We start from the raw sequence: 15,748 nt of genomic DNA, 5'->3' as shown, positions 1-15,748 counted from the left end.
GGTGCTATTTTAGGTAGAGTTTAACTGCTTGAACAAAAATCTGGAGGCAGAAATGAATGTGGCATATATATTTTGCAGGTGTTGGCTAGGGGGATCAGACTTAAAAAGACACCAATTCTTTGGGTTTATGCTGCTGTTTTCCTTAGCATCTTCTATTTAAAATAAAATAATCATGCATTAAAGCATTGAACAAAGTTCAAGGAATTTACTTTTTTATAATTGCAAGGGAAGATAAATCAAGGAGAATGAATTTACTCCACCAGGGTTGGGATGTCTCCCCACCCCTTCCCTAGTTAGTATTCACCACTTTAAGGGAAAAACTATCCTGTGAATCCTTCCAATAGGGAATGAATCTTAGGTCATAAACTGTCAGATTTTGCGTCTGAATGTTTCAACACTGTTGTTATGTGCCGTCAAGTCGCTTGCATAACAAACCTAGGTACAATAGCTCTGAACCCTGCTTTATTCTGTGCCAACCTTATTGTCTCTGACACACATACCCCATTACCCCAGTCACTGAATCGATCCATCTCACTGAGGGTCTTCCTCTGTTCAGCTGTTCTTCCACCTTCCCAAGCATGATGTCCCTCTACAAAGACTAGTCTTGCCTTGCAATATGTCCAAAGTATGTCAGACAAAGCTCAGAATCCTTGCCCCCAAGAAGCAGCCTGGGAGCCTCTCTAGGACAAACCTGTTTATTCACCTAGCAGTCTATAGTTTCAACACTAGCATCATATTTAACATTATAGCTTAGGCTTTACTTTCTGGATGATATATCTTTACGTAGAAGAGGATACTCCTGAAGAATAAGAATTTTATCCACAGACTTTTTTCCCTTTTTCCCAGAAACCTTTGCAGCACATTTTAATTCCTAACCAAAGAGTATTTCAGCTAAAGACATTTAAATTTACAAAAGTATTCAATGTCTCTGAATCTCCATCTACAAATCTCTGATACCATCTACAGATCTGTGATACAAACTAAGGTGTACTGATAATTGCTCCACTTTCATTATTTAAAACATAATGGAAGAACTAGGATGTCTAATAAGTTGTACAAAATAGCTCAGGAGACACATGAGTTCACGATATCTATAATCTATACTGGCTTCAGAGAGATAAAGAAGCCTCATTAATGGCCTTGCCTGCAGGAGAGAAAATTGCCTCCTGTCCAAGGTAATAGATGAAGAACGTGGAACTTACCACCTGCAAATCACTGTCCAGGTCAATGCTGCCAAGATGCCAATCAGCACTCCGCCTAATGTGATGGAGACTAACGAGGCTTTTGGAAGTCTTCCAGAATCTAGAGCACAGAAGGGAGGTCATGTTAGAGGTGTATCTGTCAGGACCGGTGGGCAGCTAGCTGGAATTAATCCTGCCTGACTCTGAAACCCAGACCCTCATCATGGAGTAGGTAACAGTGCAAGGCATACAGGATCATGATCCTAATAGGTTTGGAGCTCCATGGAAGGTGTAGAGGAAGTGAATGCAGAAAACAGACATGATTAATTTTTAACTTGGAAAGATACTTGATCTTTCCAGGTGGCAAGTCACGTTTAGGATAGGGATGAGCATTTTCAGCAGTGCTGTCTCCCAATCAAAAGAACAGGAAGTTTTTTTCCTACAGAGACCTTGGGAACCATTGAAAAGAATTAGATGGTAAACTTAAAAGTAGATACAAAGTAGGCTCATGGGCAAAATGCTTTAAAGAATGAACTACAATGCTGTGGAATTGCCTTTTTAGTTGCATTTTGCTTTCCACAGGAGCAATCTGAAAGTTAAACATGAGTCAAGAGAAGGCTTGATTGGAATCTTTGCAGCCTTTGGAGAGCCTCACAGGGAACACCACAGAGATAATACAGAAGCAGCCTTCTGAGTACAAGCTAATCTGTTATTGCTTCATTAGAAAAAGAAGTTAGGCAGTACTAATGAAAAACGATAATTTGACAGAAGGAAGCTGAGTGACTGAATAGAGTCAAAAGGCAGGTCTAGGAATGTGAAGCCCAGGATTTGCCCTTCCTTTGTGAGCTCAGAAAGAGAGACCTTGTGAATTTCTCATCATAAAATTATAGGACTTGAGCAGATCATTTCTACTGTTGTCTTAAACCCACAAATTCATATGATCCAGTTGACTAGGGAGCAATACATGGCAACTGTGGCATGGAATTCAGTCTCTCTGGTCACAATTTCACAATGAACTTTTTTATTTAGATGCAGAGGACCCATGAACTTAAAAATAGTGCTCATGAAATAGTAATTGTGATCACTAAAGGTCAAGTGGACATGCAAGATATAATAAAAAGTCATTTTGAAATTGAAAAAAAATTGATACTGCCAACTCTTATAAAAACAACCAAACCTTGAGGACATATAGCATTAAACATAGTCTGAAGAAAATGCCGCAGTGACTAAAGAGGTAGTGTTAAAATGAGAAGGCCGAAATATCTGGGATTAAAATGTATGTTTAAAAAAAAAAAAAAAGAAAGTGTGTGGCCTAACAGCTGAGATTATTTTGCCTCTCTGTTTCTTGAAATAATTAAACAGATACATAATGTAGTTCTACAAATGTGCATATGTGCATAAGACCATCTGTCACCATTATTGAATTATTGTGTTGTTGTGAGGTGCTGTCAGCTCTGACTCCCTGCGTCATCCTTACAGTCCTTGCTCTTGTTTGAGCCCATTATTGTAGCCCAGTTGTCATCCCCTCTCATCGAGGGTCTTCTTTTTCATTGACCCTCCACTCTACCAAGCACATCTTTTTCTAGGCTCTGATTTCTTCTGCTATCAAGTCCAAAGAATGTGGAAACAATTTTTCCTTGACATTGCTGTTATAATGAATTGGCTGTACTTTTTCCAAACCTGATCGTTTATCTTTATAGCTGTTCATGGTATATTTAATATTTCTCACCAATATGATTACTTAAAAGCATCTGTTCTTTTTTGGTCCTCCTTATTCACAGTCCAGATTTTTGCACGCATATGAAGTGACAGAAAATATTATTGCTGTGTGAGTTATATCTTAGTTTTCAAAGTGACATATTTGCTTTTTAACACTTTCTAGTGATCTTTTGCAGTAGATTTACCCAACACAATGTTTTCTACTTCTTGGCAGTTGCTTCCGAGGGCACTGATTTTGGATTCAGGTAGAATGAAACCCTTGATAACCTCAATCTTTTCTGTGTTTGTCATGATGTTGTTTATTGCCTCAATTGTTGGTTCAATTGAGGATTCTTACTTTCTTAAAGTTGAAGTGTGATTCTCACTAAGCTATGAATTGAACTAGCGCTTACTATGTGCAAGCTTATAAACAATGTTTCTACTATGTGTATGGTCATAATTTCTCCTGGGTCTAGGTGGAGAAACCTAGAGCAAGCACTCAGAGCACAAATGAATCTATGTGTATCATTTAACCAGTTACACTTTTGTTCATGTTTGGTGGCTCATCCCTTGCTTAGAATGTCTCCTCATGTTCTAAAGGATACCTCCCTAATTGACAACTATTACTCTGATCTTAGCAAATTCAGCCCACACTCAACATAAGTCTCTCGGCTATCCCTTTTCTCCTATTACCTTTTCCTTCTCTTTGTGGTGCTACACATTCTCTACCATTCCTTTGAAATGTAGTGCTGTTGAAAGTTCCATTCGCAGATTATTCCTTCATTCACAATATACTCTCTGCACATGTTCTAACTGACTCAAATATACTCCTTATAGCTGGGTGAAATAGAAATATTTGTATCTTACCAAATTCCTCACTCAAGTTTCCAAATCCCACACCCAGCTATCTTTCATCTGGCTCCACTTTAATTCCACAAAACAGCAAACTCTAAATAGTAAAAGAAGAACTCATCAATCCCACTCCACTTTTACTTATTTTAGTATATGCGTTTTCATTTGGGGCACCACACTGAACTTAGGAGCCATTTAAAAAATTCAAAGTCACTTTGATACAACCTACTTCTTTACTTCTGTCCAAATTCAGTTGTCACTAATTCACTTTCACACTCTAAGCTCCAGTCACATTGAACTTCTCTTTCAACTTTAACATATAAAACTCTCTTTTGCCTCTAAATCTTTGTTCATGAAATTGCATCTTTCCAAAGATTTCTATCACTAAATCTATACTTCCTCTGCTTAGATAATATCTGCTCACTTTCCCAGACCTGTCTTGAAAGGCACCTGCAGTGAAAAGACTCCTCTAATCTCTGAGCCTGGATTCAGTGTGATTTGCACGTGCTTATGGAACCTCTGATTGTCCAACCTAGTGCTAAAAGTTAAGTCCCTTAGTTTGAAAGGCATGGTGACCACAACACGGAGATTTAATGTACCCATGATCATGTGTGTAGGTGGTACAAGCCCAGGTAATACATTGCTGTTTAATGTAGTGTTAGAGATAAGTTGAGGCCAATTCAATAGCTATTAACAAAACAATGTGGTACAGTGATACAATTACATTGAATTTTATTTGCTAGTTATTTCAGTATCCATCTATCAGAGAGCTGGACAATGAGTAGGGATGATAGAAGGAGAATTGATGCCTTTGAGCTATGGTGTTGGAGAAGAGTATTGAATATACCATGGACAATGAACAGGTTTGTCCTAGAGAGGATGATTCTAGGCTGCTCCTTGGAGGCAAGGATTTTGAAGCTTTATTTGACATACTTTGGACATGTTGCGAGGAGGCACCAGTTCTTGGAGAGGGATGTCATGCTTGGGAGGGTGGAGGGACAGCGCAGGAGAGGAAGACCCTCAATGAGATGTATTGATTCAGTTCCTGGGGTAATGGCAGTAGTTGTGTGTCAGAGACAATGAGATTGGCACACCATAGAACAGGGTTTAGAGCTGTTGTACATAGGGTCACTAAGAGTCGCAGGTGACTCGATGGTACATAACAACAACAACAACAACAACAACAACAACAACAACAACATCTAGACTGTTAAAACATACAAAGAAACAACCAAAAAATATCAAAGTGAACTAAAATGTATTGCCGTCAAGTTGCAACAGACTAATAGCTGACACTCTATTGGGTTTCTGGCGTTATAAATGACATGTAGAAGACCTCCCATCACTCTCCTGCAGAGAAGTTGGTGGATTTGAACTGCCAGTGAGGTTGGGGCTTTAGGTCAGCAGTACCAATTCCCTATGGGCTATGCCACCAAAGATCCTTATCTATACTTAATGACTATAAAATCAAAAGCTGTATCTGTATTGCCTCTTATTGCATTCCAGAGTCTATCATAATTCTTGTACACTCAAATGACTTGTCAGATTAACTAATGGATCAATAAAATAAGATATTATTCTAAAACTACTCTATTATTTCAATTACTTATATTTTTAAATAAAAGTATTTATTTTTACTTGTAATTTTAATGAACTTTTACAGGAAAGTTGGATTTTCACTCACTCACTGTTGTATATTTTCATTTCTTATATTCACTTCATGAGTTGCTCTAATAGTTCTCTAACTGTTCTTCCCACCTCCAGAGTTTTCCTTCATTGCCGTTTCCTCACAGACACTTACTAATCTAACTATAAAACACATATGATCATATTATTCTCTTGCTTTAAAACCAGAGAGGAAAACAGCTTTATTTCACCATTCATTTATTCTATTTCCAGAAAGAGACCGGGATTATGCTTTGGTATCAATTTATATCCCCTTCTCAGTTCTGATGGTTACAGAGGAAATGACTTCATTTGAGTATTTATGGGTGGCATGTAACTTTAGCTGAAGAAATCCCAGTACCATACTCCTTTGCTGATAATGACTGACTCAGGGTGGACACAGGACCCAAATTAGGCTAGTCAGAGCAGCAGAATTCATGAAATTGAATTCTAGAAATTGCCCTCTCAAGGACAGCCTACCAGATATATTCTGACAAAATATAAGTTTGAGATTGTTTCATGTCCACCTTATAAGTGTGGTGCTGTTAGGCGTCATCAGGTTAACCACAATTTATAGGAATCCTATAAACAATAGATTGGAACCTTAGTATTTTAACTTACATCCTTTCTCTATAGCATATCAAAGAGACTCTTGATATGCGCTTTTTTATTTCATGACTGGTGCTACCATTGTGTGTTGACTCAGGACCCAAATAAAATGAAATCATAAAAAATTTCAATCTTTTCTCGACCTATCACAATATGCCTCTGGGTCCAATGGTGAGTATTCTTGTTTTCTTTTTTAATATTTCCAAATCTAATGTGATCGAAATAATTTTATAGTCTAGTAAACAAACTGGAAGTTGTGAAAAATGAACTAGAATACATAAAGATAGATTCTGGCATTAATAAGCTGAAATGGACTGGCGTTAGCCACTTTGAATCAGATGACCATATGATACTTTGCCAGGAAAGAAGATTTAAAGAAACATGGTATTTAATTCTTAGTTAGAAAAACTATTTCAAGATCTATCCTGAAGTACTATGCTGTGAGTTACAGAATACTGTCTATACATGTATAAGGAAGACCTGTTAATACAAATGGTTAGTCAAATATTTGTACCAATAGATAAAACCAAAGAAGAAGAAATTGAGGAAGTCTCCCAACTTTTGGAGTCTGAAATTGACAAATCATGCAGTCTAGATGCATTGATAGTAATTGGTGACTGGACTACAAAAGCTGGATACAAATTAGAAAGAATGGGAGTAATAAAAAAAACTATGAACTTAGTGACAGAATGAGGCTGGAGTACAAGTGAATTTTGCACAATCAATGATTTATTTAATGTAAATACATTTTTAAAGAAACATAAATGTCAACTATACACAAGGACCTCAGTTGATGTACTGAATAAGAATCAGATTGACTACATATGAGGAAAGAATCCATGGAGAAGTTCGATATCAGCAGTCAAATCCAGATCAGGTTCTAAGTGAAGAAGAGACCAGTAATTACTCTTTTTCTTTTTTTAGATTTTAATGAAAGATTATAAAGAACTTCGATTACCATTCATTCATTGTTGCACATTTTCCTCCCTGTGTCCCCCACACCAGTTCACTTTTTTCTTTGGAAAAAAGTTCTTTCATACAGCAACACTCCTGGCCCTGCCCCAGACCACTTTATTATGCAGCTCTTATTCTAGACTCTTGTCGTGACAGTATATCTAATCATATATACCTTTTTTACAGTTCTCTCCCTCATCTGTTTCAATGCCCTGTACATTATTTATCCCCTTTTCTTAGTTTCCCCTCAACACCCATGTCAGTCATGTTTTATAACAGTGGTATTATGCAGTATTTGTCCTTTTGTGACTGAAATATTCCACTCAGCATAACATCCTCCATGGTTACCCATTTTGTATAATAGTTCATGAGTTCTTTGTTTTTCAATGCAGCATAGTATTCCATTGTGTGAATATACCAGAGCTTCTCTATCCATTCATTTGTTGATGGGAACTTGGATTATTTCCATCTCTTTACTATTATCAACAAAGCAGCAATAAATATGGGTGTGCATATATCTGCTTGTGTGGCAGTTCTGGCTTCTTTAGGGTATATGCTCAGCAGTGGAATTGTGGGTAAAATGGTATTTCTATTTCCAGCTTTTTGAGAAAGTGCCATACTGCCTTCCATAGTGGCTGCATCATTTTACATTCCTACCAACAGTGAATAAAGGTTCCAGTTTCTCCACAGCCTCACCGGCATTTGCTGTTTGCTGTTCATTGAATTTTACTATTCTGACTGGGGTAAGATGATATCTCATAGTTGTTTTGATTTGCATCTCTCTTAGGGCTAGGGATTTTGAACATTTCTTCATGTGTTTTTGGTGTTTTTTTTCTCCACATCTGAATATCTTTTATGGAGAAGTGTCTGTTCTTATCCTGCGCCCGTTTTTTTCAACTGGTTTGTTTACCTTTATCTTGTGGCCATCAATTATTCTTGTATACACTCAAATTGAAGTTGGAGAGAATGAAAACAAGTCCACAAGAACCAAGATATGACCTGGAATATATCTCACCTTTGCTACCACTTGTTATGCATCAGAGAGTTGGACAATGACTAAGGAGGATAGAAGGAAAATTGATGCCTTTGAGCTGTGGTGCTGGAGAAGAGTATTGAGGGCACCATGGACTGCTAGGAAAACAAACAGATTCATCCTGGAAAGGGTTAACCCGGGCTTAATCCTTGGAGGCAAGAATTCTGAGGCTCCGTCTAACATACTTTGGTCATGTTGTAAGGAGGGACCGGTCTTTGGAGAGGGACATCATGCTTGGTAGGGTGGACGGACAGCGCAGGAGGGGAAGGCCCTCTATGACGTGGATTGATTCAGTAACTGGGGTAATCGGGATGGGTGTATCGGAGATGGTGCAATTTGCACAGAACAGAGCAGAGTTTAGAGTTGTTGTACATAGGGTTGCTAGGAGTAGGAAGCAACTCGATGGCACATAACAACAACAACATATTTAAAAATCATCTCAAGAACAGGTTTGAGGTATTGAACACTAATGGTTGAAGACCAGACAAATTGTGTGATGTTATCAAAGACATCATCCATGGAGAGAGCAAGAGGTCATTACAAAGACAACAGAGCAGGGGAAAAATGTCAGAAGAGATTCTAAAAATTGGAGTAGAGCATTGAAAAGCCAAAACAAAGGGAAAGGGTGACAGAGTAAAAGAGATGAACAGAAGATTTCAAAAGCCAGATCAAGAAAACAAGGCCAAACATTATTAATTGTACTATTTAGACCATGAGCTCCCTTTTTAAACTGTGCTCCTATAGTGAAGTGTGCCTGGTTCTTCTCAATCACTTGCTCTGCACCCGAGAGCTGCACAGTGAATAAGGATTACAGACAAAGAATTGATGTCTTTGAGTTGTGGTGTTGCAGAAGAAGAGTGAATATCTCATGGATTGCCAAAAGAACAAACAGATATGTGTTAGAAAAAGTGTCTCCAGAGTGCTCCTTAGATGCTGGGATGGTGGTGAACTTCATATCACATTCTTTGAACATGTTATTAGGGAGGGTTATTCTTTGGAAAAAGGATATTATGCTTGGAAATGTGGAAGGTCAGTGACAAAGGTGACAACCTTCAAAAAGAAGGACTGAAACAGTAACTAAAGCAATGGGTGCAAGTATGTCAGAGAAGACAAGGATGGCACAGATCAGGACAGGGTTCAGATCTGTTGTCCATAGGGTCAGTATGAATCAACTGAACTCTGTAGCACCTAACAACAACAGGAAATTATCCAACAGAGAAACTATTTTATTTAGCCATTTCAGCTAATAAAGTGCAAAATCTATTCTGTTGTATGATATATGTTCTGGAAGTGATACAACTCATGCATATATATTTTATTGTATAAGATTAAGTACAAATGAGCCATGCTGTTTATTATAACAGCTCATCAAATAGTCACTGTATCTTTCTTTTCCCTCACTCCTACACATACACATCTATCCTTTAATCTGTGCTTCTCTCTCTCTCTCTCTCTTTTCATTCCCATTTTCTTCTTGTGAGATGTAATCTATATTTCAGACTGTAGCCATTGATCTTCTTCAGTAAGTGCTTCAAGTCTTCTCCACTTTATTCAAGCAAAGAACCTTACCCAAATGTCCATCTATAGGGTCTGATTAACAATGAAAAACAGTAACCAGGATTTTTTAGAAAAAGAGAATAATCAACTCATGGTGGTAAAGTTTAGCCTCTGGATTAAGTCAAAGTGAAATTCACCAATGAAAAACACAAAGGGTTGGTTGCAACCCTATATGTTACCAAATTTGTGAAGAAGGATGAAACAGAGAAAATATTTAATGTGCATACACCTTTAATTTATTCTTGGCTTCACTGATCCTTCCCTTGGCATTTTCAGTTAAACAATTCAGTGCAATCATTTGTGATTAGACTTACCACCATTTGCTGCTGTAAGATTTCTGTCTGAAAAGGTTACCTTTAAAATCTCTCTGTTGCCTAGAAAACCCATCAGTCCAGCTCTCTAGATTTGGATTTGTCTTGCTCCTACCACTTATCTTTTCTTATACTTTGTTCTTAAAATCTCAGAAATGCTCTGTAATTCTCAGTTCATAAGCAGTTATCATTCCTGTATGTTGGCTCACGTGGGGTGGTTTTTTTTATTTTTTTTTCTCCTGTGCTACTAATGCCCTTCTTCACCATCAACTAAATTTCTACACAATTTTTGTTTCAACTGATACATCATCCCACAGAAAAATCTCTTACCACCCACCCCTCATCTGCCTGGACAAGTTGGTCTCCTCTGTGCTCAAAATCCATTTTATGAAAGCTCACTAAATTTTATCAGTGTATCTGTACTAGGCAATGTGTCTTTGCCTGATTAATCTCTGTTTCTCTAGAACCCAGTACAGGACCCTATGTATACCAGACTACAATTACACTCCATATGTTCTTCAGAGTGATCTTTCCTAAACATGTTATGAAGGGGCTCTAGCTAGAGTTAAGTGAACATCCTTTAGACTAGTACCCTTTGCATCATACAAAGATTCTGGAATATTACTATATATTATCATATTTTCCTTATGTTATTTATATTTCTTGCTTGATTCTTTATCCTACAATTAAACTGCAAAGGCTTACATGTTTTAATGGTAAGTTACTGCTTCATAACAAATATTTAGTAAATATGAGATCTTATAAAAATAAACTATACCTTTCCCTATTACCTTTTTTAATGAAGAGCAAAGGACAGGCTTTCCAACTTCCAGCTAGTTTAAAAAGAAATAACGAAAAGAGGGGTAAAAGAAATAGTACTATAGCAGATGTATAGTTTTAATTTTGCTTTGCTTTAAGATTGTGTGGGAATAATTTTCTATACAGTATTATTTATAACTACTAACCTGGAAAACATGATTGTGGTCATGCAAAACCTACACCTCAACCCAGAAGCTGTTTTCCAGACAGAGAAATGGAACATTGCATAGCTTAAAATTAAGAAAGGAGCATGGCTACTTCCTTTCTCCATACCTATTCAATCTGTGTACTAAGAAAATCATTCTATAAGCTTGAGTTTATGAAGAAGAATATGACATCAGGATCAGAGAAAGACTCATCAATAACTTACTTTATGCAAATGACACAAGCTTACTTACCGAAAGGGAAAAAAGATTTTAAACATTTTTTTTTTGCAGATCAAAGACTATAGTCTGCAAATGGATTTATATCTCAACATCAAGAAGAAAAAAATCTTCCCACTGGACCAATCATGGGAACCTCATGATAGATAGAGAAAAGACCACAGTTATCAATGATGTTATCTTCTTTGGATCCACAATCAACACCTTTGGTAACAGCATTCAAGAAATCAAAAGCCACGTTGTATTAGCAAAATCTGTTGTCAAGAACCTCGTCAAGGTGTTAAGGAGGAAACATTTCTCTTTAAAGACTAAGATTCATTTGATGAAAGCCATATTATTTTCAATTACTTACTAACCATCTGATGATCGGGCAATAATTAAGGGTAGCTGAAGAATTAATGACTTGGAACTGTATTGTTGGAGAAGATTACTAAATACCCCATGGTCTTCAAAAAAAGCAAATAAATATGTCTGGAGAAAGTGCAACCAGAAAGTGTTTCCTTGGAAACAAGGAAGGTGAAACTTTGTCTCACATATTTGGGCATATTGTTAGTAAGGGCCAGTCCTGGAGAAAGGACATGTGCTTGAATACGTGGAAGGTCAGCGTGAGAGAGGAAGACCTTCAACAAGATGGATCGATATGGTGACTGTAGCAATGGGCTTCAGTATATCAGAGATGATGAGGATGGCCCAGGATAGGGCAAGGTTCAGATCTGTTGTTCATAGGATCATTATGAGTTGCAATTAACCCAAGGGCATCTAAAAGCAACCCAACAACACTTAGATCAGGGAGTTATGGTAGCCTAGTTGGTAGAAAATGACTCTGCCAACCCTAAGGCAGGTGATTCAAATCCACTAGTTTCTCCTTGGACAAAGATAGTAAATTTCCTCCTGTATTATTTATATTATATGTTGCCATTGTTGTTATGTGCTGTCAAGTTGCCTGCGATTCATAGTGACCCTATGTACAAAAGCCCTAAACCCTGTTCTATCCCTTGCCAATCTTATTGTCTCTCACACACCTATCTCCATTACCCAAGTGACTGAATCAATCTATCTCATCAAGTGTCTTCACCTCCTGTGCTGTCCCTCCACCCTTCCAAGCATGACATCCCTCTCCAAGGACTAATCTCATCTTGAAGCATGTCCAAGGTATGTCAGATGAAGCTTCAGAATCATTGACTCCAAGGACCAGCCTCCCTTCACCCTCTCCAGGTTGAACTTGTTTGTTTTTCTAGCAGTCCATGGTAAATTCAATACTCTTCTCCAGCACCAAAGCTCAAAGGCATCAACTCTCCTTCTATCCTTCCTAGTCAATGTCCAACTTTCTGATGCATAACAAGTAATTGCAAATACCATGGCCTGTATCAGGTGCACTTTAGTTTCCAGACTGACATCGTTGCTCTTCAGCATTTTGGAGAGGTCTCTGACAGCAGACTTTCCCAATGCAGTTCATCTTTTCATTTTCTGGCTGCTGGTACCAAGAGTGTTGATAGCAGAGCCATGCACACTAAAACTGGATGACATATAATCCGTGAAAACCTACTGAAGGGTCAGCTATGAGTGGATTCTAAGTCAAAGGCAGTGAAGTTTGTGAATACAGATTATCAGCTATGCTCCAGGCATCTGTCTAACTATTTTCCATAGTTACTTACTTCATCATTTCATGAGACTTGTTTGGTGAGTTATGTTATAGTTCTCTCTAAACCTAAGAAATTGTGGTGGCATAGTATTAAAGCACACAGTGGTAATTATAGGGATGGTGGTCCAAATCCACCATCTTTCCAAGGGAGAAAGACGTGATCCTTTGCTTCTGAAAATTGCAGTCTTGGATAGTTTTCAGTGTAATTCTACTCTGCTCTGTGGGATTGCTATAAATTGGTATCAACTCAAAGGTAACAGGTTTGGTCTAGAAATGATTAATGATTAGACAGACATTCTAAGAGTTTAAATAAATCTCTCAGTTCCACGAGACTACTAAATGGCAATGGTTAAACTCAAATCAGCAGATCTACTTCCAACCTCAACTATCACGCCACAATTTTTTTTGACCAGTGAGCAAAGAGAACACAGATTTTTAAAACACACAGTTATTAGAGCACATTTAAGAGTGACGGAGTTTATAGAAATTTCATGAGCACTTTAGCTTCTCAGATTGTGATTTCTGTAAGGAGCTGACACATTCCAATAATTATGTATAACTCATTGTACCAGTTCCACATTCCAATCACTTCCAAATTCCAGCTGCTCATTTTTAGAGAATGATAAACATGTTATTTTAGGACTAAGTCAAGCTGTATTCTTGCTGTGTTTTTCAAATTCATTAGAAAACATACTGGGAGCCCCTGTGGAGCTTAATAAAAAGTTATAACAACAGCAGTTAGAAACACCACATCAAACTCGGAGCAGCAGCTGAAGTTGAGAATGCCAAGTAGCAATCACGTCTCGGCATAAATTAAAACCCTGGCTTTATTTTATTTTTCTAATTGGGAAGTTGCTTCATTAAACAATTTACTCAGCCAATAGTTATTGAATGTTTTTGATGTGTTAGATACCTTTATAAGGGGTGAGGAGCCAAAGATGTTGAATGAAGACATGGTGCCTTCCCTCACAGAGTTTTCATTCTCACAGGAAAAATCTATAGTGGATGTGTCATTTCAGGTGCGATGAGAATTAGGAAGCAGAAGATACAGACAACTTTGTGAGTGAACATTAGGGGATGAGGTACTCTCAGGTGCACTCAGATATGAGGTGTCAGGACCCTCAGAGCAATTCTAACTGAGACTTGAAAGGACAATTATTTGGGGTGAAGTGTCTAAAAGTCAAAGTCATTGTCATGAAGTCAACCCCTTCATAGGTGACCATCATTGGATTTCTAACACTGTAAATTATGTGGAGCAGAGTCTCTTTCTCTAGTATTCCCTCTGAGGGATTCAAACTGCCCGAGAGATGTGGCCTTAGGGTTAGCAATGTCGCTATAGACTAGGCCAAGAGTGTAAGAATGAAATGTTATAGAAAGCATTATTGAAAGGAAGGAAGCAGGATATGGACAAGCGCCAGTGTAGCTAGAATACACGGTTTTTGAAGAGCCAAGATATGAGTTGATAATGGATTAAATTATGTTCCCTTGAAATATGACCTGGAATTCAAACCCCCATACCTACGACTATGATTTCATTGAGGAATAGAATTTTCTTTCTTATGCTAATAAGACCATGTCAAGTGTAAAATGTGGATATGTCCAAAATCAAATAAATATGGGGTTAAAAGAGAGAATAAATATGGACAAAAGTGGAATGGGGAAGAGTAACAAATAACCAGTGAAAATCACCAAGCTTCAGTCCTCTCATTTTAAAATAAAAAACCACTACTGCTACAGAAATGGGAAGAGACAAAGATCATCCTCCATAATTGACAGAAAGTCATATAGCTAGTCTCCTGAATTTAGACTTCTAGCCTCCTCAATTTTGAATAAAACGTTATTTTACTTTTAAAGCCACTCACGTGTGGTGTGTCCATTATAGTAGCAGTAGAAAATGAAGACAAGAATAATAAGGCTAAAAAACTCACACCCAACTAAAAGAGTGGTTGGATGTGAGATAGGAGATCTTGTAATGTTTTGTTTACCATAATGGAAATTTAGGCGTCTCCTTGCAACAAATGAATAAACTAAGCCCAAATTTCTTCACATATAATGCATAGATAATAATACTTATCTCTTAAGTTGTTGTCAGAATTGAACCAGATAAGATTAATGAAAGTTTGGTAGGTATCTGGAATACTAGCCTACGGATAGCTGGCCAAGCATCCTCTTGAATCCTTCATGTACCCCCTAGGACTTATTACATCTTCTAGTTGTTGATTGCCTTCGAGTGAGCGCAACTCATAGCAACCCTATGAGCAAAAGGTCTAAAGCCCTCTACAGCTATCAATATTTATCAAAGTTCATAGAGTTTTCGGAGGCATGTTATTTAGGAAGTGGATGCCACTCCTGCTTCCAAATATCACATTTAAGTGTCAGTAAATATTGGTTCAGTAGTTGCTTGATTGAGTTCATACTTTCAGACTTTAGTAGTCACGTTTTCTTTAACAGTTAATAATTTAGCAAAGATTACCAATAGGAGAGTCAAGGAGGGGTGGCAAAAGAGAAGAGGACGATTTAGATAAGGAAATACAGAAGTATCAAAGAAAACTTGTGTCCTCCACAATTTGTCAAGGGTTTGTCTTGACCTCTGCTTTCAATCTGTCTCCTTCTTCTACGTGCTGCACTGACAGGCTCTGAATTTCATTTTGTCATCCTGAAAAGCTGACTGAGCACAGCAATTCATTTTTTTTTTATCAACAAATTAGAGTGTGCTCAGAGCAATGACAGAACTAGTGCGTCCAAGAGACAACTTTGCTCCTGCCAGCCTGCTGCCCCATCAGAGTGTGCACAAGGTTATCATTTTGCTAAGTTTAGAAGATTTAGAAGGTACTGGCTGCTAAGGGGGAGACATGTGATATTTCTCCTAAGATGTTTGTGACCTAAGAGAAACACAATAATTATTAGTCTTACAATGGGGATACAGAAATGCAATAATATGCTTTAAGAGATTAATTAGTAGGGTGGCCCTGGAGAAGTAATTTAATCTTCCATACTCAATTACTTCATATGAAAAATGATGCTAAAAATACCTGGTAAAGATC

The 15,748-nt window shown here is 37.6% G+C and overlaps 1 protein-coding gene across 1 annotated transcript in view; it reads right to left on the bottom strand.

The window, feature by feature from the left end:
• Nucleotides 1–1,198: 1,198 nt before the first annotated feature.
• The window catches only part of TPO (thyroid peroxidase), a 202,578-nt gene continuing 188,028 nt past the window's right edge, over nt 1,199–15,748 (bottom strand). The window contains exon 14 of the mRNA XM_006882918.1: nt 1,199–1,302. Within this exon, the coding sequence (XP_006882980.1) occupies nt 1,199–1,302 (104 nt within the window). The remainder of the gene's footprint in view (nt 1,303–15,748) is intronic.

Source organism: Elephantulus edwardii, unplaced genomic scaffold, assembly GCF_000299155.1.
Source record: "Elephantulus edwardii isolate Elephantulus edwardi_28Jun2011 unplaced genomic scaffold, EleEdw1.0 scaffold00025, whole genome shotgun sequence".
Lineage (NCBI taxonomy): Eukaryota > Metazoa > Chordata > Mammalia > Macroscelidea > Macroscelididae > Elephantulus > Elephantulus edwardii.
Note: the sequence above shows the minus strand (reverse complement) of the source record. Positions and strands in the feature narration are given on the sequence as shown.